Consider the following 23,380-nt stretch of genomic DNA (forward strand, 5'->3'; position numbering starts at 1 on the left):
CAGGCTTCCAGCTCAGCCTCTGCAGAAATCGGAATCGTTTAGGCCCTGAAAAACCTTGGGTAAAAGCCTATTTTAGAAAATGCCAAAAACATCAGTGCGTGGTCCCCTTCCTGGGAAAGCACCATCTGTGCTCTATGCCACTCCAGAGAATGACCCATGACAACTTTGTCCCTCTCCTCTTCCTGGGATGGAGCTAATCCACCTGCTGCCATCCCACCCCAGGCTGCAATGCTATCAGCTGCTTTAGAGCAAGAAGCAAGAAACTCCTCCGTAGACAGTTATAGGATAACCTCCCCTGGAAAGCTTCCTCCTAAACCCCACTAGATAGAGGCTGGTTTGTGCTCGGAAGCAGAAAGTTTTACATCCTTTCCAAAACTCTTATTTAGTTTCTTTACATATTTTCTTGGCTAGCTCTGGATATTTCTGTCTATTCCTATTCTGAAGCCTGCTAAACTCGGGGCCTTAATAATATAATATGGCAATGAGTTCCACATTGTGCATTGCTTTAAAACGTAGTTTTAGGAAAACAATCCACTGACTGACAACTGTCCCTGGAAAATCAGCACAAAGTTCAGACCACATAAGGCCCCATGGTCTAGAACCCAGACCCTTAGAGGTGGCAGGTCGAGGCTGCTACCCAGCAGCAGCTGTTACCACTTTGCGCTCCACTTCCCAGAACCTGCCGTGGACAAAGAGCATGGGAACTTCCGCCTCAGGGTTTGACAGACATCAGGACCATGGCTCCTGGTTGGCTCCCTGCCCTACATAAACCCAAGGGGCATTCCAAGAAGTGTCCAGGCATCAGGGTGGATCTTCTGTGGCTTGCTATGACTGTTCTTGCTCTTGAATTCCCGGTTTGACCTCAGCTTGATTTGAACTTCAGTGCCTGGCCTGGGACATCACTACGAACTCTTCTACTATTCCCAGACTCAGGTTAGTCCCTGCTCTGACCTTTGGCCCTGACTGCCCTTGTTGGGACCCTGACAGGCCTGCTCCTGATCCCAACAAATCCACATGAGGCCCTTCAGATTATATAACCCCAAGAGGTAAATTCTTCACTTATACTGGTGTTTCTCCAGTTCACCTTTACATTCCTCTGCTTAAAATGAATGCTGTTTATTTTTGCCACTTTTATTTCTAGCAAGATCACTGTGAGGAAAGACTGATCACAGGACATTCTGCAGCGTTATAAAAGATAAGTGATTATTTATCTAGATTGCATTAAATGAAGTTTCCTGCTTCCCAGATTGGAAAGTACTGGTTATTTAAAAGATGCATTTATTTTCAGTCATTCACACTGAATAAGTTTAATCATCAATGTTTCAGCTCCTCTGACATTTCTCCAATCACATACAATTTACATTATTGAAATCAGATATTTTTGTGTTTACTTTCCACGGCCTGATTTCAAATATTATTTGCTTTGGGGTTTTTTCTGGCACTTTGAAAACTGACACACACTCCCAGCATTTATTCTTTACATAGGAATGTTTCTAGTTTGTTTGGATTTATGAAATATCCTGCTGATGGAGGTTAAAACTAAGATGCAATCAAACAGCGTTGTTCATTAAAAAGATACTGTTGGGTCAAACTTGACCTAAAATGTAGGTTTTGTATAATAACAAGAATCATTTACAAAGACTGAGACCAATAGAAAATGTTTCCATTATTTAAACTTGTTTCCATAGGCATGGTATTCTTTAAAATAATAATAATAATTAATAATTCCCTGCATTGTTTGCAGCCAAAACATTACATCATTATGCTAATATATGGGAACCTGAAAGAGAAAATGACCAAGAACTGTCTCTAAACAAATGTAAAATTTACTAATTCAGTGGTACTACAACTCTGTAATTCTTCAGATCCCTAGATGAGAAAGAGAGAGCCCACTCAATGAACATACCTAGCTTCCCAACACCCCCATCGCCCACCATTTGGTTCTAAGAACGTTCCACTGTGTAGATCACCACTGGTGGTCTATGGAATATTGTTTTACAACCTCTGGACCCAAGACAGTTTTGACTGTGAAAGAGGTGACAACATCTAATAAAAGACACAAGCAGTGAGGCGTGAACGTGATTTTTTAAAAATATTTTTTCAGCATCTGTTATCTAAGGTATTTTTTGTAATACAGATAACTCGTTTGTCTAAGAATGTATTCTTTTTTAACCTGATGTCTTCTCTTGAGTGGGGCTTAGCTGCCTCAGGAAAGTCTGACCTCAGATAAGGAGAGGAGTTACTAGTGGAATAGCTGGTCCCAGGCAAAGAGACTTGCAAAGTGCTGCAAATATCAGAGTGAGCCCCAGGAGAAGTAAGGGCACTGGAGGGTTTCAGTCTTAGTTAAAATAAGTTACACAGAGGATTGTGAAATAGATATTGCGTTATGTACAGGCCGTGCGGTCTAGCAGAGAGATCTAGATTCTATTTCTGGCCCTGCCACTGACCTGCTGTGTGACCTTGGTCAAGCCATTTCACCTCTCTGTGCCTCTGTTTACACTCCCACCTTCTGACTGTCTTGTCTAGGTAAACACTGTAAGATCTTCAGGGCAGAATCTCTCTCTTATAACATGTCTGACCAGTGCAAGCTCCATGGGGCTGTAGCTCAGTACTAAGCTTTACAATATTACTATCAGATCACAATACACAGTCAGTGTTGCAAGCCCCTCTTCTCTCTCTGACCAAGAGCTAGGAGAGAGCGATTACAAAGGGCTAGATTGTGACATTGCACTCCATATGTTTTATGAAAATATACTTATAAATGTGAATACGATGTAACTGGAATGCTTTTTTGCAAAAGGTCTCTCGTAAGGTATCATTGCAAAGCTTATAATCTACTGAGTGTAGTCATCCTATTTGTTTGCATGTATTATTTCTATGTCTGGAGTTAGGAGAATAAGGTATAAACTTCTATTACTGATGTAAACATATGAAGTGGAAGCCATTAAGGGTGCTTCAGAATCAATGAGCTGTAAATGGCTCTGTTTACTTGCAAACCTTCCTGTGTATGTGTGGGCCAGCCCAGGAAGAATGGAGGCTGGGGTCTCACAGGACGTGACCCTGTCACATGATACTGGAATCCATCTTAAATCTGGTACTTTTCCATTTAGAAGGAGAGGTGGGGACCCAGAGAGACAAAAGATTCCTGCCTTGTGCCAAAGCTATAAAAGGGGGTGGAGCAGGACAAAGAGTCAGCCAGTCATGAGAGAGCCCCTGCTTACCCCCTGAGATGTCTGCTGGAACTAACAAGGACTGTACCAGGGAAAAGGATTGGGCCCAGACTAGGAAGGAGTTCAGTCTGTGAAAGAAGTTTACTGAAACATCTCTGAGGATGAGATATTACCTGTAATCAGTTTCTTAATGTATTAGGCTTAGACTTGTGTATTTTTGCTTTATTTTGCCTGGTGACTTACTTTGTTCTGTCTGTTATTACTTGAAACCACTTAAATCCTACTTTTTCATACATAATAAAATCATTTGTGTTGTTTATTAATAAACCCAGAGTAAGTGATTAATACCTGGGGGAGCAAACAGCTGCGCATATCTCTCTATCAATGTTATAGAGGGCGGACAATTTATGAGTTTACCCTATATAAGCTTTATACAGAGTAAAACTGATTTTATTTGGGGTTTGGATCTCATTGGGAACTCAGTGTGTGGATGCTGGAGAGGTAACCTGTTGAGCTGTTTTTGGTTAAAGTCTGTAGCTTTGGGGGCGTGGCCCAGACCCTGAGTCTGTGTTGCAGCAGGCTAGTGTGTCTGGCTTAACAAGGCAGGGTTCTGGAGTCCCAAGCTGGCAGAGAAAACGGGCTCAGAGGTGATTTCAGCACATCAGGTGACAGTCTCAAGGGGGTCTCTGTGACCTAATCCGTCACAGTGTTGCAAACCCCTCTTTCCTCTCTGACCAAGAGCTAGGAGAGAGAGATTACAAAGGGCTAGATACCATTTGTTGATAGGGCCCATTTTCATAGACTCTGTATTCACACACAATGGAGGACATAAAAATAGATGTCTGTGATTCTTGTATTTTGTAATTTGGTCTCTGCCTTCCCCAGTTCCCAAGGATAACCCAAGGCTCATGGGCGGCGAGTATCATAGCCTAGGGGAGGCTAAGCCTCCCCTAACCCAGGCTGTGGCCCTGCCCACACTGCACCCCGAGGCCCCACCCTCCCTCCTCCTCCTCCTCTCCCCTGAAGCTGGCGGGGGGGTCAGGCTGGCACCCAGGAGCTGGGGCAGCCTGGGATGGCTGGGGCGGGTGGCCTGGGCAGGTCGGGGCTCCTCTGGCTGCAGGGGAGGGGCTTCAGCAGAAGGGGGCAGGGCTGGGGGCTAGTCTCCCCAAGGGGGGGCTTTACCCACCCCCCATGCCAAGGCTGGACATTACCATGAGCTACTGAGGGCTGGTCATTTTCTGTCTGGCTATTTAAAAACGTTCTCTTGCAGAAAACAGTACCCCGCATATGCTAGCACGCTTTATCTTCTTTTTTAGCTTGCAGAACTTTTAGGTCCCAAATGTTGTTTCCCTCCCACAACACCCAAATAGAGCAAAGAACCAGCAGTTACTAATTAAACAATTTCACGGAGCAATACCTATAACTCAGAACAGCAAATCAGAGATGTGTTTATAGGATCCTTTCATGGCCACATAGGTGATAGTACGTTGAATCAGGTTGGGTCTTCATTCTAAACGGTTGAAATAGTGTGAAATTAAACAACCTGGAGAGTGGTATATTGCACATGATACCACTACTTTACCTTTTAGTTCAAGGGTCTGAATGCACTTTGCAGGCATTATTGAATTAAGCCTCCCAAAACCTTGGGTGGTAGGTATTTTTACAGATGGGGAGAGCCAGCCCCCATCAGAAGTGACAGTGGGGCTGAACCCTATAAAAGGAACTTTTTTCCCAATTGTTTGTGTTATATGGGTGTTGACAAGAAAACACTCAGAATAAAAGTCACTTGCCTTCCCAATTAATCAGGTTTAATTTCCTTGGTACTGGTGATATCAAGATGCTACCAGTTCTTCAGCCTGCCATAGAGAAAGGAGCTTTAAATTGTTCCTGTAAATTAATTTTCATGGATTTTGAAAAGCATTTTCATGCATTTCAGATCCACAAATATACATGTCCAGTGAACTCCTTGAAATATATATGCTGCAGAACTTTGAAAGCGAGACTTTGAAAAAAGTCAAAGAAGAAGGATACCTCAATTTCCCACCTATGAATATTCACTAGTCAGCCATCCAGACATCGTATCAGAGGGCCCAGTCCAACCCCAACTAGAAAGTAATGACTGATGACTAATGTAACTCATGCTGTGACCATATGTTGACCACTGATTGCTTCCTGATAGCAGAGTGAGATTAGAGGTTTAAAAGAAGAAGTCAGTGGAGGACTGAGTGATCAGTTCACAATCAGGTTTCAGAGTAACAGCCGTGTTAGTCTGTATTCGCAAAAAGAAAAGGAGTACTTGTGGCACCTTAGAGACTAACCAATTTATTTGAGCATAAGCTTTCGTGAGCTACAGCTCACTTCATTGGATGCATACTGTAGAAAGTGTAGAAGATCTTTTTATATACACACAAAGCATGAAAAAATACCTCCTCCCACCCCACGCTCCTGCTGCTAATAGCTTATCTAAAGTGATCACTCTCCATACAATGTGTATGATAATCAAGTTGGGCCATTTCCAGCACAAATCCTGGAAGCATGGAAGGTTTCCTTGTGGGGGGCAGTGTGTGTATGTTTGCGGGGGGGGGGGGGGCACAGAGGAAACAGTCCATTTTTGCTTAAATATAGACTCAGCTATCAGTGATTTTTTGACGAAACGTAGCCCTGAAAGGATAACCCATCTGAGGAAGCATTATCTAGGCATCTGGAGACAACCTGGGCATCCTTAGGTTTATTATCTCCTATCAGGGTTGAGGGAGAAGAGGAAAAAGAAGAGACTTGCAGAAGTCTTAATAAAAGTCCTGACACGGTGATGAAGCTTGGAATGGTGCAGCCGGTTATCCACAGATGATGATGACACTGACAAGGAGTGGAATATCCCAGGTTAGCATTGGGAGTGCAGAGCAGCATAGCAGTTCCCATCAAACTAGGAAATATACCAGTGGGCACGGAAAAGCAAGGTGCGCTCAGAAATGCATATGATGCAGAAGCCTCTGCTGTAACTCAGCAGGACAGGAATTGTACCCTCTTTCCTGTATGGAAAGTGCCCACCATTGCAGGCACTATCATAAACTATACAAAGAGACAGTTCAACTTAATTGCACAGAGCTCTCAATCTGGCACTAATGAGAAAGTTACTTGGACCTTGATGCTAGAAGGTGCTCAGTGCCCCAGTATCCAAAGATGAGAATAGGAGCTGTGAGGATGCTCAGAGCCTTGCAGGACTGAGCTCATAATATGTATAGTTCAGTCCTTTGGGGGGCCATATTTCTTCTAACACTGTATCTGTTTTGTATTTGATAAAAGACAGCCTTACTAGAGTCCTCCAAGCTCTTGCTGAATGTGAAGCGAGAAGAGACTGAAAAGCCAAGGGTGGTTTATATTCAGTAGTTAGCTAAACTGCTAAAAGCAACTGCTAGAAAGAAACTGATAAATCTATTTCAAAATAATCTTTTCTATGTAATGTATAATTAATCTATGGAACTCACAGCCACAGGATATTACTGTGGTGAATTGCTTAGTAACTTTCAAAAAAGGAGTAGACAGCTATACATAAGAATAGCATCTACAATTACATGAGTGACGGAAAGATGGCAAGGCCTATCAGTTTTCATGGTTTGCTGCATTAGCTGATCACATGATGGGGTCAGTAATAATATCCATCCATGGTACAGCATTGCGCATTATGGAGGGTGGTGGGGAAATTATATCTTCCTCTGAAGCTTCCAGCCTGCACTGTGTCAGAGATAGGAGAGGGGACCTATTGGTGTCTTCCAGTGTGATAAATGTTATGTTTTCAAGAGAAATCGGTGAAAAATTGATATAGGCAAGAGAGCTTCGGTGTTCAGTGTGAAACTGCAGCTGTGGATATCAGTATGTGAAACAAGCCTTCATTTTAGTGCCAACCATGAAAGCGAAAATCACGGCAGTTCTGATTGGCTCCAGCTCATTCTGAGCAGAAGATAGTCGTGGTAGCATCTATGTCCCATCAGCAGAGGACAGTCTGCCACTCAGAGGGAACATGCTCTCTGTTTCCCACTTACCCCACAAAATGCTTATTGCAAACTAGATCTCACCTCTGTCTTTTCTTTCTTGTCTGATTTCCAAGGAGGGTTAGGAAGGCACCAGCTGCCTGGGTCTGGGGTGTGTCTACACTGCAAGTAGGATGCAAGCAAAGCAGCACAACTTGAAAACAGCCCTGCAATGAATCGTTTGGATGTTAACACTGCAGATTATGTGGGTTGAAACATTACTCTCTAAATACCATACAGAAGAATAGATTCTTAGCTGGTGTAAATCGGCATAACTCTGTCGTCTTCAGTGGAGCTACACCTATTTACACCAGTTGAGGATCCAGCCCAGAATCTGCATCATGTGGCTACATTTTATTTCAGTTAGACTTTAAATATCAGTGGCAAAAACAAGCTATTTGGCAAACAGAGAAGAATGTATTCCAGCTATTTCACAGCTCCCTTTTGAAAAGATTGTTACTGTCTTGGCTCCACACATGTATTTAAATGGTAAGTATGTAAAAAGAAAACCTGCTGCATGAGCATTTTCCTTTTCCTCCCTCTGGAGTAGCCTGTTTTGCTTTACATCAAAAGTCAAACCACATGACTGAAATGGGACAGCGTCCTGGTCTGATAGCCCAGAAGAGGCTGTGATGCACAGCTCAGCCCATATCAGCCTTGTCAAATGGTGTCAGTAACATTTTTTTTTAAAATCCATCCTTTTCCTCTGGCCTAATTTCCCTTCTTAAGCGTTTCTAGTTGCTTTAATTGTTGAGCCACTGGATCACATCAAGGGGAGCACTTTGTAGCTTCTGGCATTTGTAATATTATTCCTTTAGGCAGATACACAGCTTGAGCAGAGGAGTATGAGAAGCAATGGATTTATAGTCCCAGGTCCTTGGCCATGGTAAAGGAATACACTGGACAGCTTGTGCCAGTGGGTGGTGTTTGAAGCCAATCTTGGGTTGGCTATGTGCCAGGCTAGTGCCCCAAAGCCATCTAAGAGGCCACTATTGTAGCTGGAGTACAAGGCAGCCCTGGCTGTGCTCCCTATGCCAGCTGCAGGGATGGGGCTGGAAGAGGACACAGCACAGGGGAGAACCTGCGACCAAGCTTGTCATGTGTGCGCTCAGGTGATTTCAGTCTACGTTGCTTTGGCTAGGAGCGAGCTGGCAAAGAAAGGAACAATAGCTGCAAGCCCCAGTACTGGCAGGAAAATGGGGTCGATTTAAGACTAAAACAGGCTATTAAAAGACTAAAACAAAAACAACACAACTTGTATGTTTACGGCAATGAGCAGGAAAATGTATTATGCATTATAATCCTAGATACTGATAAAAACAAAAATACTAATGAAACTAAATGTACACTTGCCCTGCTCAATCCTGGAAGAGCAGCAGCGGCTCCTGGCACGTGGGGCTGGCTCCAGCTCCCTGCTCCAGGGATTGCAACCCAGTGCAGAGGGTCAAAGAGTCACTCATGTTTGGCCTGTCCATCCCTCCATTGTGAAAAGGGCCACTGGGCCAAATTTCAATGAATGGTGCTGCGACCCAGTGTGTGGGGCTGCAGTGCCACTCCACTTTGGCCCTCAAGGGGGCACTGTGATCTGGCCCGCCAGGTCACAATGCCACTTGGCTTGGGAGCCTTCTCAAATGGGTGGGGAGTGAGGGTGGGCAGGACAAACTACCCTGTCAATGGTATGCGCTGTACGTAATGTGCATACAGATGCAGGCAATCTGTCTATGCCAATGTGGATTTGAAAACATTTCACCTTGACTTTGAAGGGCCAAATTTTGGCTCCTCCTATGTGTGTGTCATCCTACTGGAATCTGTGGGACTGCTTACATATGGGAGGTGAGCATGATTTGAAACACAGTGGCTTCTACTTCCCAGATTGCCATATGGTAGCCCTGTCATTTTCTATACTTCAATTATTTGTATTACAGCAGCACCTCAGAGGCCCACTTGGGGCTCTGGGCCCCATTGAGCCAGGTATTGTACAGATACAACTATCCCTGCACTGAAGAGCTCACCATGTAAACAGCCAAGGCTAGCAAAGGATGGTAGAGGAAATACCAATCAGGTGACATGCCCAAGGTCATGCAGTAAGTCAGTGGCTGAGCTGGGAATAGAACCTCTGTCTCATGACTCACAGTTTAGTGATCTAGCCATAAACCCCACTGCCTTGCCTCACTTCCACCTGCTACCCACTGAGTCAGTGTTGAAACTTGAGAAGTCGCTACAGTGACACACTGGAGACTTGCAGGCCTGTCACCACAACTCTGTCTCCTCTGACTGGACAGTTCAGCAAACACCAGCTTTCTTCAAGTCTCTATCCCCAGCACCTGCTTTCTTCAGAAGAGACCGTTGACAACACCTTTGCACCGAAGAAGGCAACTGGAGGCAAAGATTTTCCTTTCAGACTCACAGACCCAGCTGCAAGATCTTGGAAACAAAACAGGTTTCTTATGCATTTCCCCTGGTGCTAAGGCACAGTAAAATGTGCTCTCCTCAGGGTGGTCTTGCGCTCAACTAGGGTGTGGGATTTCCTTCCCAAGCATACATGGCTGTGATTCAGATGCTGAGCAATTTGTGATACTCTTCCCCTGGGAAGGAAGAATTCTGTTTGTATGCAAAGGGAAGTTTCTCCTTGTTTGGATTTTCCTTTTGCCAACCTATCTCCCAAACCAGAAAGCAGCATGAATCTCACTGCACCCCTATGCTGGGGTCAACCCCTGGGCGTTGCTCATGGTAGCATCCTCCAATGACAAAATGTCTTAGGATTGTTCTGCCATGGTGACCAAAAGATAAAACTGTATCTATGGATCTTGTTCTCAGACCCATTGCAGGAAACCAGCCCCCACTGGAAAGGAGGAAAACAAAGGTGAGCACCAGCCAAACCACTGAATCACGATGTCTCGCAGGGAGCTGACTTAAGACCAATAGTTTTAATAGCACGGCTGCTTAAAGGGGACGGGAATTCCGCCTTGGGCCTGAGTTTTCAGAGGTATTGAGCACATGCAGTAGTTGTGGTGGCTGACAGCACCCCTGAAAATCAGGTCCCTAATGAGAGGGTGCCTTTGGATGCTGAAGTGGACCTTCTGTGTATCTAAGTCCCATGCTGAGTTGTCTGCTCTTTTAACACCTTCCAGTCTTTCCATAGCTGCTGGGAATTGTTTCAGCCGTCTGGTCCTGGCTCATACCACACCAGTGACACATGCAGAGAAATCAAACCAGGCATCTCCCCACTGCCCCAAGGCACTGGGTCGGCAGCAGTCACAGTCCCTATTCCAATGCAGCTAGTGCTCTTAATGGGGAATTCCTCCGTGGTCTGAAAGGCCATTCACTGAGGGCATCGTGATTCAGAGGAGCTTCCTGTAAAACTATGAGGAGTGCAGCTACAATAGGGAACCTGGGATACAGGACTCCTGGATCTGTCCCTAGACTTATTGGGACCTTAGGTTGGTCATATGGTACCTTCTTTGCCCTTCCATTTTCTCAGGTGTAAATTGGGGCTAATACCTACGCAATGGAGCTGTGAGACCAGTGTCTGTCTGTAAAGTGCTTTGATAGCTTTGGATGAAAGACTCTATAGAAGTACAAAGCATTATGCTTGATTATAAGTATTACTTATTATTTGTGCCTTGAGCCCTCCACCAGAGGAGGGCTCCATTGTGCCAGGTGCTGCATAGACATACAATAAAAGACAGTCCCTGCCCCAAAGATCTTACTATCTCATCTGTCCTCACAACACCGCTGTGAGGTAGGACAGTGCTAATATATCCTCATTGGAGAGATGGGGAACTGAAGCCCGGGTAGATTGTGGCTTGCCCAACGTCACACAAGAAATCTGTGGCAGGGCAGGGACTTGAACTTAGTCCTAGGCTGGCACCCCTAAACACAGGAATATGTGTCATTAATCATACAAGTGAATTCATTAGTATTCTTTGCAGCACATGGGCTCCCCCTATTAAAACATAACAAGCTAGCAGCCAGAGCCACGTAGACATACTAATAAAGGGCAAGTATTTTATAAATGAACTGGGGCCTTTGTTTCTTTTCTAACAAAGTTATTGGGTTAGATTGCTCCAGTCTGGGCTTATTTTCATCTTTTTACTTGAAAATGAGATCCATTCCTTCCCCAACATTCTGTTAAACGGCATTGTTTTAGACAGCGCCATTGTCTATGGAATGGAATAAACACTGCTAAATATTTAACAGCACGTAAATATTTTAGAGAGACCCAGCCCAAGAAAGGTTAGGGATGGAGTTTAAACTCTGTGAGGCATAAAGAAGACAAAGGCTTGGGCCGCAGGAAGCTAAGGAAGAGTGCTGGAAAAGAAAGAGTCTATTGCAGGGGGGATTAGTTAAGAATTAGTCTTAATTCTTAGCAGGATGGTAGCCCCTAGATCCCCAGTGTGCTAGGCGCTGTACGAGCACAGTGACACTCAGTGCCTGTCCCGAACAGCCTTCTGTCTGTCTAGACAAGACAGACAAAGGCTGGGAGGGGACAAAGCAGGTCAGTGGCAGGAGCAGAACCCAAGCATTTTGACTCCCTGCCTAGTACCCTGGGCACTAGACAATGTCGCCTCTCAAGGAGCCTCCCCCTCCTTGATCTTTGTGTGGTGGAGGGCCTCGGAGCATGGATTGCCCCCTTTCTGTATAGAAAGGAGACTGTCACCTGCAGGGCACTGTCCCTCTTTCCCCCCCCCCAGCCCCAGCACAATGTGTTCCGTGGGCCTGGGGGCTTCCCAGGGAGGAGAGGTGGGCTGGGCCAGGCCAAGGCGAGTGTCAATCTCCCTCTTGTCCCTGTGGAGTTTACAAGGAACGGCTAATATGCCCTGGATCTATAGTGTCTTTTCCATGCAGCCCCCTCTGCAACAGGGGTTCCTCTTTAGTGGGAATCCCAGGGTAGGTGTGGCCAGGTGGAGTCCCTGCTAGGGTGGCACTAATGGAACCGCTAGGGACCAGAGCTGCCATAGCGACTCTATGAGGATGGTGCTGGCCTCCCACTGGCCCCTGGGATCTCTGCAGACTCCAGAAAATTGGAGGGCCTGGGGTGATGGTCTGTACCGTGACAGAGCGCACAATCCACATCCCTGCCTTGTGGAACTTGTGAGGGAATCTCCACGAGAGATGTTTGCAAAAACTTCCTCCCCTGGCTCCCCTCCCATGCATTTACCACAGGGAGGGGTGATCCAACGCCATCATTTCCTATGACCAAATAAGGCTTTTTAGTTATTATTGGCCTGAGTCTGCTTGCACTTACACACGCACAAGTCAGGCTAACTCCACCGACATCCAGAGCGTGATGCCAGTGGGAGTGAGACGAGAACTAGGCCCACTGGTTTAAATGGCCACACAGTGCACAGCTTTATATACCGAACGCTGCGTATTCTAACTGCGCCTGCACCATGGATGTGCCTGCCACTTTGAAATGCAGACAAAGATGGTCCTCCTTGCCCCAAAGCGTTTACAGAAACACTATTCTCCTCTATTGTTCGGGGAAGTATTAGAAACCAGTTACTTCCCAGCCAGAAGAGGCTAAAGCTTTCAGTGAAAAAAGAGGAAGGAAGGATGCTTCCATGCAGTCACGCCAGACTTATCCAGGCTGAAGAAGAGATGCTTGGACAACTTCCCCACATTTGTTGGCTACTCTAGAGAAAAATGTGATGCATTAACTAGGATTAGAAGCATATGTAGGGTGATTTGTGCTCACATGCACAGGGTTGGACTGATTTTCACATGTGGGGGTGAAGAAGGAAATGCCCCCACTCCCCTGGGGTTTCACCGTTCTCTGGAGCATTGAATTGGGATCAGGGGTTGGGTGTATCCCACACCAGCAATTTCCAGTATCAACAAGGGGCCGTGGGAATTGCTGGAGGTCTGGTCCTTCCCATGTTTTTTCCATTGTTCTCTGTCCATAGTTTTCAGTGGTTTGGATTTCAGTGGCAGTTTCTCCAAAGCCCCACTAATGGTACACCCAGAGCAGTGTAAGGAATGCATCTCCCCGGTTGTGGGCCTAAGTCTATGCTCTGTTACCCTACTTCAGTTCCACTGAACTGAACAGTATATAGCCCAGTATAAAACTGGGTGCAACAAGGTGGAGAATCAGGCCTATCTGTCTGTGATGTACCCAGTAGCTGCTAGCGTCACATTACCATCTTGTGCTCTATCGACAGATTGAGATAATTCTGTATAAAGGATTCAGACATGAAATACAAGGGAAAGACAAGCCAGCCTGACAGAAGCTTTTAGCTCTTACATTCAGGGCCACCGTCAGGCATACGTGACTGTGTAGGGCACCGAAAATTTGGGGCACCACCAGGACTATAGGTGCCGACTTCTCATCTTGCTGAGGGGTGCTCGACCCACCCCACCCCGCTCCAGGCCCTGCCCTCACTCCTCCCCTGCCCCCAAGCCTCTTCCTGCCCCTGCTCCACCCCCGCCCCACCTCTTCCCCGCTTCCTCCCTGAAGCATGCCCTCTCCCCGCTCCTCTCCCTCCCTCCCGGAGTTTGAATGCTGAAAATCAGCTGTTTGCGGCATTCTGGAAGCACTGGGAGGGAGGAGGAGGAGTTGGTAAGCATAGGGCCGCCAGCGTGCGAGAGGCACAGGGGGAGGGGGCAGAGGGAGGGAGCTTGGTGACGGTGAGTGCTCTGCACTCACTAAATTTTCCCTGTGGGTGCTCCAGCCCTGGAGCCCCACACACGGAGTCCGTGCCTCTGACCGGGACAGCAGGGGGGGTTGGCTCCCGCACACCCAGCATGTGCTGCAGTCTCCTTACTAGGCAGAAGGCAGGGGTCGTATTTACCGAGCTGAATGCACAGGCATAGGGGCACCAGTATACCAGCACCAGTATTCATAGAGCAGAACGTGCCAGCATAGGGGCGCCAGTTTAATAATACTGTTTAGGGCCCCATAAATCCTAAATCCATAATGCTCACATTGCTGAGAAAAATCTCCTCTTTTAGGTTTCTGAGTGCCCTTCACAGGATGGGAATTTTGCTTGTGGTCATGTACAGATACTATCACAATTGAAGTGAAAGCAGGAAAAGGGAAATGTTAACATCTTGTTCAGGACATGGGATTTCACAAGCTGTGTTCTGAGATCATTTGATTCAGCTGTTTTTGTAGTCCAGTCATCTCCACCACTAAGAAAACCCTGTTTTTAAAACTCAAGAGATTAAAATAACAAAACAAAGAAACTCTCCATCTCCTTCCTGTTCGTTACTTTCAAAACTTAGTCTCTTTATCTTAGAAGCCTATTTACATAATGTAACAGATTTCAGTGGCTCCCCTTCGATGGGTTGCTTTGACTAATCAAAGCGCAGCCCGCTGGGATTTTTAATTGCTGGAATTTTCTTTGAACTGTGCTGCAATGGAGTTTTTACTTTGGGCAGTGGAGCGCTTTCTTATTTCTTCAGTAAAAATGTTTCAGATCGAATCATTTGGTCAGGAGATAGCTGGCATGTACTCACCATTAGTAGGTACACAGATGAATAGATATGGGCAGAAATTCACTTCACATTAGACAAAAAGAAAAAGAAGGGGGTTGGAGCTGTGATTCACAGCTGCCAATGTGAATGTGAACTAGAGGGCGCCATGTTCTGCTCACCAAATTGCCTGTGATGCCACAATCCCAATGGCTTATTTTGTAACTGTCTGGAAAACAAATGTTCTTTAAATGGGGAGTAGGAGGGGGGGGCTGAGAGATTCATCTTGGATAAAAAAAATCTTTAAAGCACCTAAGTGACATAGGCTCTAGACTACCAGAATCTGGGACTGGATGACAGGGGATGGATCATTCCATAATTACTCTGTTCTGTTCATTCCCTCTGAAGCATCTGGCACTGGCCACTGTTGGAAGATAGGACTAAATGGACCAGTGGTCTGAGCTGGTATGGCTGTTCTTATGTTATTATGTAAGCTCCTAAGTGAAAAGCATTTCTCTCTTGCAAAAACAGGGTTGTATCAAATAGAATCTTACAATAACCCAGCATGCAGGAGATTAGAAAGGTTGTGTGCATATGGATGTCATAGATGTAATTAAAATCATGAGTTAGTTAGTAAAGTCTCACTGTGAAAATCTGTAGGAGAAAGTTCTGCAGGAAGGAAGGAAAATGCACCAGGTTCCCTTTGCAGGGTTCTCTCCAAATCATTCCGTCAGGGATTTGCCCCATGCACAAGGAACAGGCGGGCCACACACAGATCCTGAAGTATAAGGAGAGACCTGAGCCTCCCACTGGCACTGGGCCTCCCTGCCCCCTGGCAGCTGGGCTCCATTGGACCCACAGTACCAGGGGCATCTTCCATCAGTGGCTGCCTCTGGAACTCACCATGAATAGGGCTTCCATAGCCCAGGGGAAAGTCAGGGAGATCAGAATAAAGCTGCATTAACGTTTATGTGCTTTCCCTGTGGATTTAGGAGTGGACAATATATGCACCCCAACCCATCACCCCCTAGCCCTGTAAAGGCCTTGCTCAGGATCCAGGGAATTCAGGAGGGGAGGTGCTGTGGAGGCAGCTGATCCTCCCACCTTTTATGATGAGTGGAACTGGAAAAAGAGGGTCGAGTTTCAGGAGGAGACCCGGTTTGGTGGGTCACCAGAAGCTGTGGAATGCAAGCTCAGGCCAGGTTGCTACTAAACAAACAGAGGCCTCTTACTCTACAGGTAATACTGCCTTCTAGGAATGCTCAATAAAGATCTCTTTCCTGCAACTCTGCCTGTTTGCTGTATCCCTTATGGCTAAAGAAAGACTGGGAGAGCTTCATGGAAATCTTGGTAGGGTTAGCTGGCTCCATGCTTTGATAAATTTCTTTTCAAGTGTCACATCCTAGATCATTTAACATTTCAATGGACTTTTCACCATCTGTGCAGTTTGTTTACATTTGTTTGTTTACATTTACAACTTCGCACTCTGCTGGAGATTTAAACTAGACTGGTGGGTTGGACTTTGGTTTCTCATCAGCTTCACTTCCTGGTTCTCCTGCCCTTAGCAGGCTGCTGTTACATGGGGATCACCTATGATAGAGGGGAATGATTTAATGAAAAAGCAAACACACTCTTGTCAGCTGGAAGCTTGCCAATTTTTGCATTGTTTTGTTAATGGTGCTGCACAGATTATATTTTTGTTCTTGACGTTGGTTGTACAGTTTGTCCTTTGGTGTCATTGCTTTGCCTTTGTAATGTAAAGGAGGTGATGGGGAACTGTGATATAGACAGATCCCCTTCGCAGCTGTTGGCTTTCTTGTCTGGGCACCTCAGGGTGTGGTCAATGGGCATATTTCTCATTGCAGCTGCCCCATCCTTTTGCATACAGAATTGCAATCAGCTGGGGATCAATTAGAAGCAGGCTTTGCCTCAGAAGTTCTGCTTCTGACAGTATTACATATACTATGCAGTTAGGCAAATGCCACACAATGTTTTGCTGAGTATTAACTTGAAATGAAAACTGAATTCAATTGAGTTCAATGGAACCACCCTATGCACGTGACTTAAGGCAAGCAGGTATATGGCTTTTAATGTCTAATATTTGATGTCTTTTCCATTTGTTTTTAACTGAGGACTTTGTTCTGAGACTCACGCTCAATTGCATACTGTTGTGATTTTTGCATAGGGTCTGTTTTCATGTAGTAATGCCTGTTTTGGAATAAAAAGGAAACCTGATTTCACTTAAATTAAAAAGAATCACAAATATCTCTATTAATTTTAGATTTTATAAAACAAGCCCATCCCTTCCCCTTCCCCTTCCCCTGCTTATAAACAAAGCTGAAATTTGGATCCTAAGCAAAGTGGACAATGTTCCTTTAAATATACAAAAGGCAACTCAAACACTGTGACTCAGACTACATACACATTTCAGAGTACATATAACATTACAAACAATTCAAGGTGTGATTTCAGAGCTATTATGGTGTTATCAGAACCACTTCATATAGGTGGGTGCATAGCTTTATACCTCAGCTGCATTATACCTGCATCTATTATACACACATATATAAAGAAAATTAAACTTGGCTAGTGTTAAGAGCCTGACCCTGCAATTTACAAAGTGTGGCCAGAGCCCTGCTGAGGTCAGTGGGACTTGCCATGGTTATGGGGATCTGTCCCAGTGGAGGATGTTGTAAAATGCATGGTTGTGACAAAATCACAACCACCTGAAAATCTGCACCTAAGGAGGAAGCTTCACGTTAAACTCAAGTGACTGGTGAAGAAAGGACCCAGTCGACAATAGCACGCATCAAAAAAAGCCACCCTAGCCCTAATCCTCCAGGCAAACTCAGCTGGGCTTTGCCCTGAGTAGAAGACTACAGGATCCAGCTCCACAAGTGAAAGAATGAGTATCAGCCTTTACCTGGCATTTCCTCTCTCTGTTAGTTGTATTTTAAGCAGATATAATTTCTCTGATATTGAAGAGCAAGTGTTTCCTATCAGGTTTATGAGGGCCATTTCTTTACCTGAGAGAGGAAGAGGGTCTCTTGAATACACATTTAGTTAGTTGTTTGGAACACGTTATTTACAGGAAGCAGCACTGTTCTGCTCTCTGTTGAGGACAGAGTCAAAGGAGCCATAGAAACTAAGAGCCAAATCCTGCTTGCCTAGCTCACATGATCACTCCCACTGACTTAGTGGGGCAGCTTCCATGAGTAAGGTGACCAGGATGTGGCCTTAAAAACCCAGTTCTGTAACCCTTGCTCACAAAAGCAGTCCTTACTTGCTATGAGAGTTCTCAGCCCTTACTCATGCCAGTAATCCTACTGGGGTAAGTATGGGCCGACGGTTAAGTAAGGGTTGCAGAACTGGGTCCAAATTTATAATGTATTCATAGATTTTTAAGGCCAGAAAAGACCTATCTGACCATGTGGTCTAACCTCCCACATGACACAGACCAAAGAGCCTCCCCCAATAACTTTTGCACCAAGCCCATAACTTCTGATTGAGCGACAGCATATATTTTAGAAAGTTACCCAGTCTTGATTTAAAGACTCTAAGTGAAGGAAAATCCATCACATCCCTAGATAAGTTGTTCCAATGGTTAATTCCCCTCACTTTAAAATGTGAGCATTATTTCTAGCCTGAATTTGTCAAACTTCAGTTTCCAACCATTGGATCTCATTCTACCATTTTCTGCTAAAGAGCCCTTTATTAGCAGCAATCTCTTCCCTGTGTGGGTATTCATTGATATAATGAATCTCTTAACTTTCTCTTGGATGAACAAGTTTATTTAGTCTCTTGCTAGAAGGCACATTTTCTACACCTCATATCATTCTTGTAGCTCTTTTCTGAACCCTTCCCAATTTTTCAACATCCTTTTTGAAGTCTGGACACCAGCTGTGGACACAGTATTCCAGTAATGGTTTCAATAATCCCAGGTACATAAGGTATACTACCTCTCTACTATTATTTGATAGTCCCCCCGCTTACACATCTAAGGATCACATGTGCTCTCTTAGCTACAGCATTGCACTGGGAGCCCATGTCCAATTGGTTATCCACCATGATCCCTAAGTGCTTTTCAGAGATGCTGTTTTCCAGGATACAGTCCCCCATCTTATAAATATGACTTACATTCTTCATTCCTAGGTGTTTGACCTTGCATTTTGCTGTGCTAAAACATATGTTGTTCAAATGAGCCCACTTTACCATAACTGACCTGGTCCCATCACTAATGACACAAAAATTGGCGGAGTAGTAATCTGCAAATTGTACCAGCAATTATTTTATATTTTCTTCCAGGTTATTGATAAAGATGTGGAATAGCAATCGGCCAAGAACAAATTCTTGTGGGACCCTGGTAGTAACATCCCCGCTGGATGACACTTTCCCATTTACAGTTGCTTTTTGTGATCAATCAGTTCAACAAATTTTAATCCATTTAATATGGGATGTATTGATATTTTTTTAAATGTTAGTTTTTTTCATCAGAATGTCATGCAGGACTAAATGCCATACAGAAGTCCAAGTACATTATGTCACCACAGTTACCTTTATTAACAAAACCTGTCTCATCCAAATACCAAAACAAGTTTGACAAGACCTATTTTCCATAAAACCATGTTGATTAGCGTTGGTTATGCTATCATCTTTTAATTCCTTGCTGACTGCATCCGATGTTATCCTATGTATTACTTTGCTCAGGACTGATGTTAGACTATAGTTTCCAGGGTCATCCTGTCTACCCTTTTAAAATATTGGTGCAACGTTTTCTTTTTTTCAGTCCTCTAGAACTTCCCCAGTGATGCAAGATTTGTTAAAAATCAGCTATAATAGTGCTGAGCGCTCCTCAGCAAATTCTAAAAGAATATTTTTGGGTGCAAGTTATCCACTCCTCCTGATTTAAAAATGTTTAACCTTAATAATTGCTGTTTAGCATCCTTCCTAATTACGGATGGAATAGAAAGTACTTCTTTATCATTGTAAGATATGAATATATCCTCAAGATTCTTTCTGAATACAGAACAGAAATATTGACTATTTCTGCCTTTTCTGGACCAGGATTGATAAATTTACCATCTTGATCTAGTTTCTGAGTTACGCCATTACTAGAATTTCATGTGTTCCTGATATATTTAAATAACTTCTTCTTGTTCTTTAATCATACTGGCCACAGATTTATTCACTGATGCTTTTAGCTTTCCTTATCAATCACCTGCATTTACTAACTGCCAATTTGTATTCATTACTATCAGCATCCACTTTTTCTATTTGTTATATAAATTTATTTATTTATTGTTGTTTTCATCTTTCATTTATGACTGCAGCATTGTGAGGGTATTCATTTTTCACTTAATAAAACATTCTTAAACAATTTCCAATTATTCACATTTTTATGTTTAAATATTTCCTCCCACCAATTTTGCTCAAAATTGTTTTCAGCTTTGGGGAATTGGCCATTTAAAAGTACCAAGTATATTATTGGTGAGGACTATATTCTGTTTGCACGTAGTAAAGGAAATTAAATTGTGATCACTTGCATCTATGGAACAATCAGTTTTTAGTTTGGTTATCAATTCATCTTTCCTCATCAGAATGAGGACTAATACTGAACAACTAAGTTAGTTGCATTATTTTGTGTATTAGAAAGTTATTGATAACTTTTAGAAACTCCAAGTATGTTTTACCAGCATTAGCATGAGATCCCTAGCATATATCCATCAGACTGAAATCCTCCATGATATTGCACTTTTTCTTTCCACACATTATTGATAGATGATTAAGGAGCTGCTCTTTCTGTTCCTTGGTCTGATTCGATGGTGTATAGCAGACCCGCCCCCTCTCCTCAGTACCCTGTCTTGTGATTTATCAGTTACTGTATTGATCCATAAGCATTTCAGGTGCTGTCCTTCTGAACTGTCAGTAATTCTAAAGAAGGTAACACACATTTTTGACGTACCATGCCATTCTCTCCCCTTCTGTCCATTCTTTGTTCTAAATTGTGAGTTTCCAGTGATTTTAACATTTCAGTCATCTGAATCATCCCACCAGGTTTCACTGATACAAATCAGATCAAATTCCTTTCAGAAATTAGTGTTTCTAATTCCTTCTGTTTGTCACCCAGGCTTCTAGCACTTAGTATTTTAGTTGGCTCTCTGTTTAGTACTCTGATCTCTCACACACAAGAGCTGGAGCTGACACCTTGGTCCAGTCTTACATTTTCCAGACAGATAGGAAATGAAAATGCCACAGAGACAGTACACTCAGTGCCTATGAGAGAGAATCCCCCAGAGAATAAGTGGCACGATGCACTGCAAAAGGCATTCTAGCCACATGTGAGGCCATGTTTGGTGTGTGTCTCTGGGTGTGGTGAATCAGGGGAAATTAAAATGGGAGAATCCAAGAGCATGAAAAGATGCACCAAGAACCTGCTAGAAAAATAGTACTTAATGGTTCTCATTATGGTCTGTTGTGTAGGTACAAACTGAGCATTGGTTTCCACCCTTTCTCTGTATGGTAAAGTGGTATCAAACAGTTCTCAAAATACCTTTCTGCCCCGTACAGTGGCTTTGCTTTGAATTTCTTTACACATTATGTTAAATGTCGTTGTTTAAAATAAGACCCAATCCAGTTTTGTGGGTAGGTGGATCATTTCAAAGGGAATGTTGCTCAGTTTCTAATGTAAATCTGATGGTGGCAGGAAGGGGGGTACGAGTGTGCAGATCTCTCCAGACCCATATTTAAGAACTTCGGGGCAAATTAGAGTCTAGGAGAAGATTTTTGGACAATAGAGTTGTAGATAGAGCCCTGTGTAAATAAAGGAAGATCTAGTGGATTCTTACTCATCTCTAGCTGTATATATGCACACAACTTATACTGAATTAAAATAGGTTGTGAATAGTACCCACATCTATTAACCTGACTTCACTCATGTTTATCCCTTCGGGGAGACAAGGTGGGTGAGGTGATATCTTGTACTGGTGAGAGAGACAAGCTTCAGTGTTTTCACAGAGCTCTTCTTCAGGTCCTTTGGGGAATGTTATGGGCCCTTTCTCTAGAGCAGTAGCAGGAACTTGTTCAGTTTCATTAATCCTTCAATGAGATGTTTAGCTACAATGGTATGTAATCAGCCCTTAAAAACGCCAGGGCTTGCTAGCTAACATGACCTTGTCCCCTCACACCCCTGCCCACACCAGCCTGAGTGTGCTTCAATATATCACATATCGGGCTCTTACTAGCAGGAAGGAGATTTCAGCACCTGCCTGCGGACAGCGCCCAACCCTCAGCATTGATCTCTCACCTGCACCTGGCACATGCTCTCCTAGTGACACCAAACAATCGCCTCTGACAGCTCTTCTGACACCAGCCAGCAAGCAGCGAACCCACTCCTAGACCCGCAGCAGGGAAGCCCCCTTTCTTCCTGCTGCCAGCTGATCCCACACAGCCAGGGAAACCCACTCCCACCCTAGTGCCACCAGCTCCGAGCCAGGCAGGGCCCCTCTCCCTTCTTGCTGCCACCTGATCCCAGCCAGTCATATAACCCACCCAACCTCCATGGACACCAAAGCTCAAACAGCCGCCTCTCCTCCAGAGGCCCCTGTCCAGTCCAGCAAACACTCATCTGCCTTTGAACACCCTCCCCCCCCGTCCACCCCACTCACCCCAAATCCTGCGCAGCCATGAAATCTTCATCCAATCTTCACCGAGCCCCTAAAGAATCAACCAATGCCACATCTCCTGCCCACTCCCACCCCCAGGAAGATTCCCCCCCACGCGCACACACATGCCAGATTGATCCCCCTGCCCATCCCACTAACAAAAGTTCCCTGTCCCCAAAGCCCCTGCAGCTCCCACCCTCAGCCTAAGCAGGCAGAGCCTGGCTGCCCCTGGCACTGATGGCCCCCTGACTGAGTAGATGCCTAACAACTAGCCATTGCACCTCCAGCCTGCCCTGGGCTCTCTCTCACCAGTGACCCCTGCCATGGTCCTAGCCCTGCCAAGCCAGCCACGCAGGGCAGTCCTGCTCGCTAAGTGCCCAAGTAGGGTGACCAGGTGTCTGGATATTAGGGGCATTGTCTTATATAGGCAACTATCCTCCCTGAAGATAAGTGTCCCCATTTTTCACCCTTGCTATCAGGCCACCCTAGCCCCAAGCCCAGGGCTGGTGCAATCCAGCTTCCCTTTGCCCCGGGCATGTGGCCTCCCCGCAGAACAGGCCGGCTCCGACGCAGCCAGCATCCTCCCTGATGGCCCGGCGCCAGCAAATTCAATCGCACTGAAAAATCCAGGGGTGCGGAGCGGGCGGGGGGACGGACTCACCGAACATCTGGATGTGCCCCTTGGTGATGGGGTTGAAGCTGCCGCAGGACAGCAGGATAACGTGGGTCTTGGTGGTTTCGGTCATGGTGCTGCTTTTCTGCCAGCTCGCTCCAGCCTCTTTTTGTGTCTCGGTGTGTCTGCAGAGGGAGGAGGGAGGCGAGGCGCAGCCGGCGCTGTGGGCTCCAAGGAGCTGAGCCAGACGCAAGCAGCATCTCTCCCCTCCTCCTTTAACGCTTTCAGTGCCACAGTGGGGCTGCTGGAGACACACACACCAGAGAGAGGCTGCTGGAGACACACACACTCCAGAGAGAGGCTGCTGGAGACAGACAGACAGACACCCACCCCCTAGAGAGGGGCTGCTGGTGCCTGGAGATATAGTCACTCACACATGCACATCAGACAGGGGCTACTAGCAGCTGGTTCACATTCACATACATACCAGAGAGG

The 23,380-nt window shown here is 45.1% G+C and overlaps 1 protein-coding gene across 1 annotated transcript in view; it reads right to left on the minus strand.

Moving 5' to 3' along the window:
• The window catches only part of NMNAT2 (nicotinamide nucleotide adenylyltransferase 2), a 77,766-nt gene extending 54,641 nt beyond the window's left edge, over positions 1-23,125 (minus strand). The window contains exon 1 of the mRNA XM_048861307.2: positions 22,934-23,125. Within this exon, the coding sequence (XP_048717264.1) occupies positions 22,934-23,018 (85 nt within the window). The 5' untranslated portion in view covers positions 23,019-23,125. The remainder of the gene's footprint in view (positions 1-22,933) is intronic.
• Between the last annotated feature and the right edge of the window lie 255 nt (positions 23,126-23,380).

This window comes from Caretta caretta, chromosome 8, assembly GCF_965140235.1.
Source record: "Caretta caretta isolate rCarCar2 chromosome 8, rCarCar1.hap1, whole genome shotgun sequence".
NCBI lineage: Eukaryota > Metazoa > Chordata > Testudines > Cheloniidae > Caretta > Caretta caretta.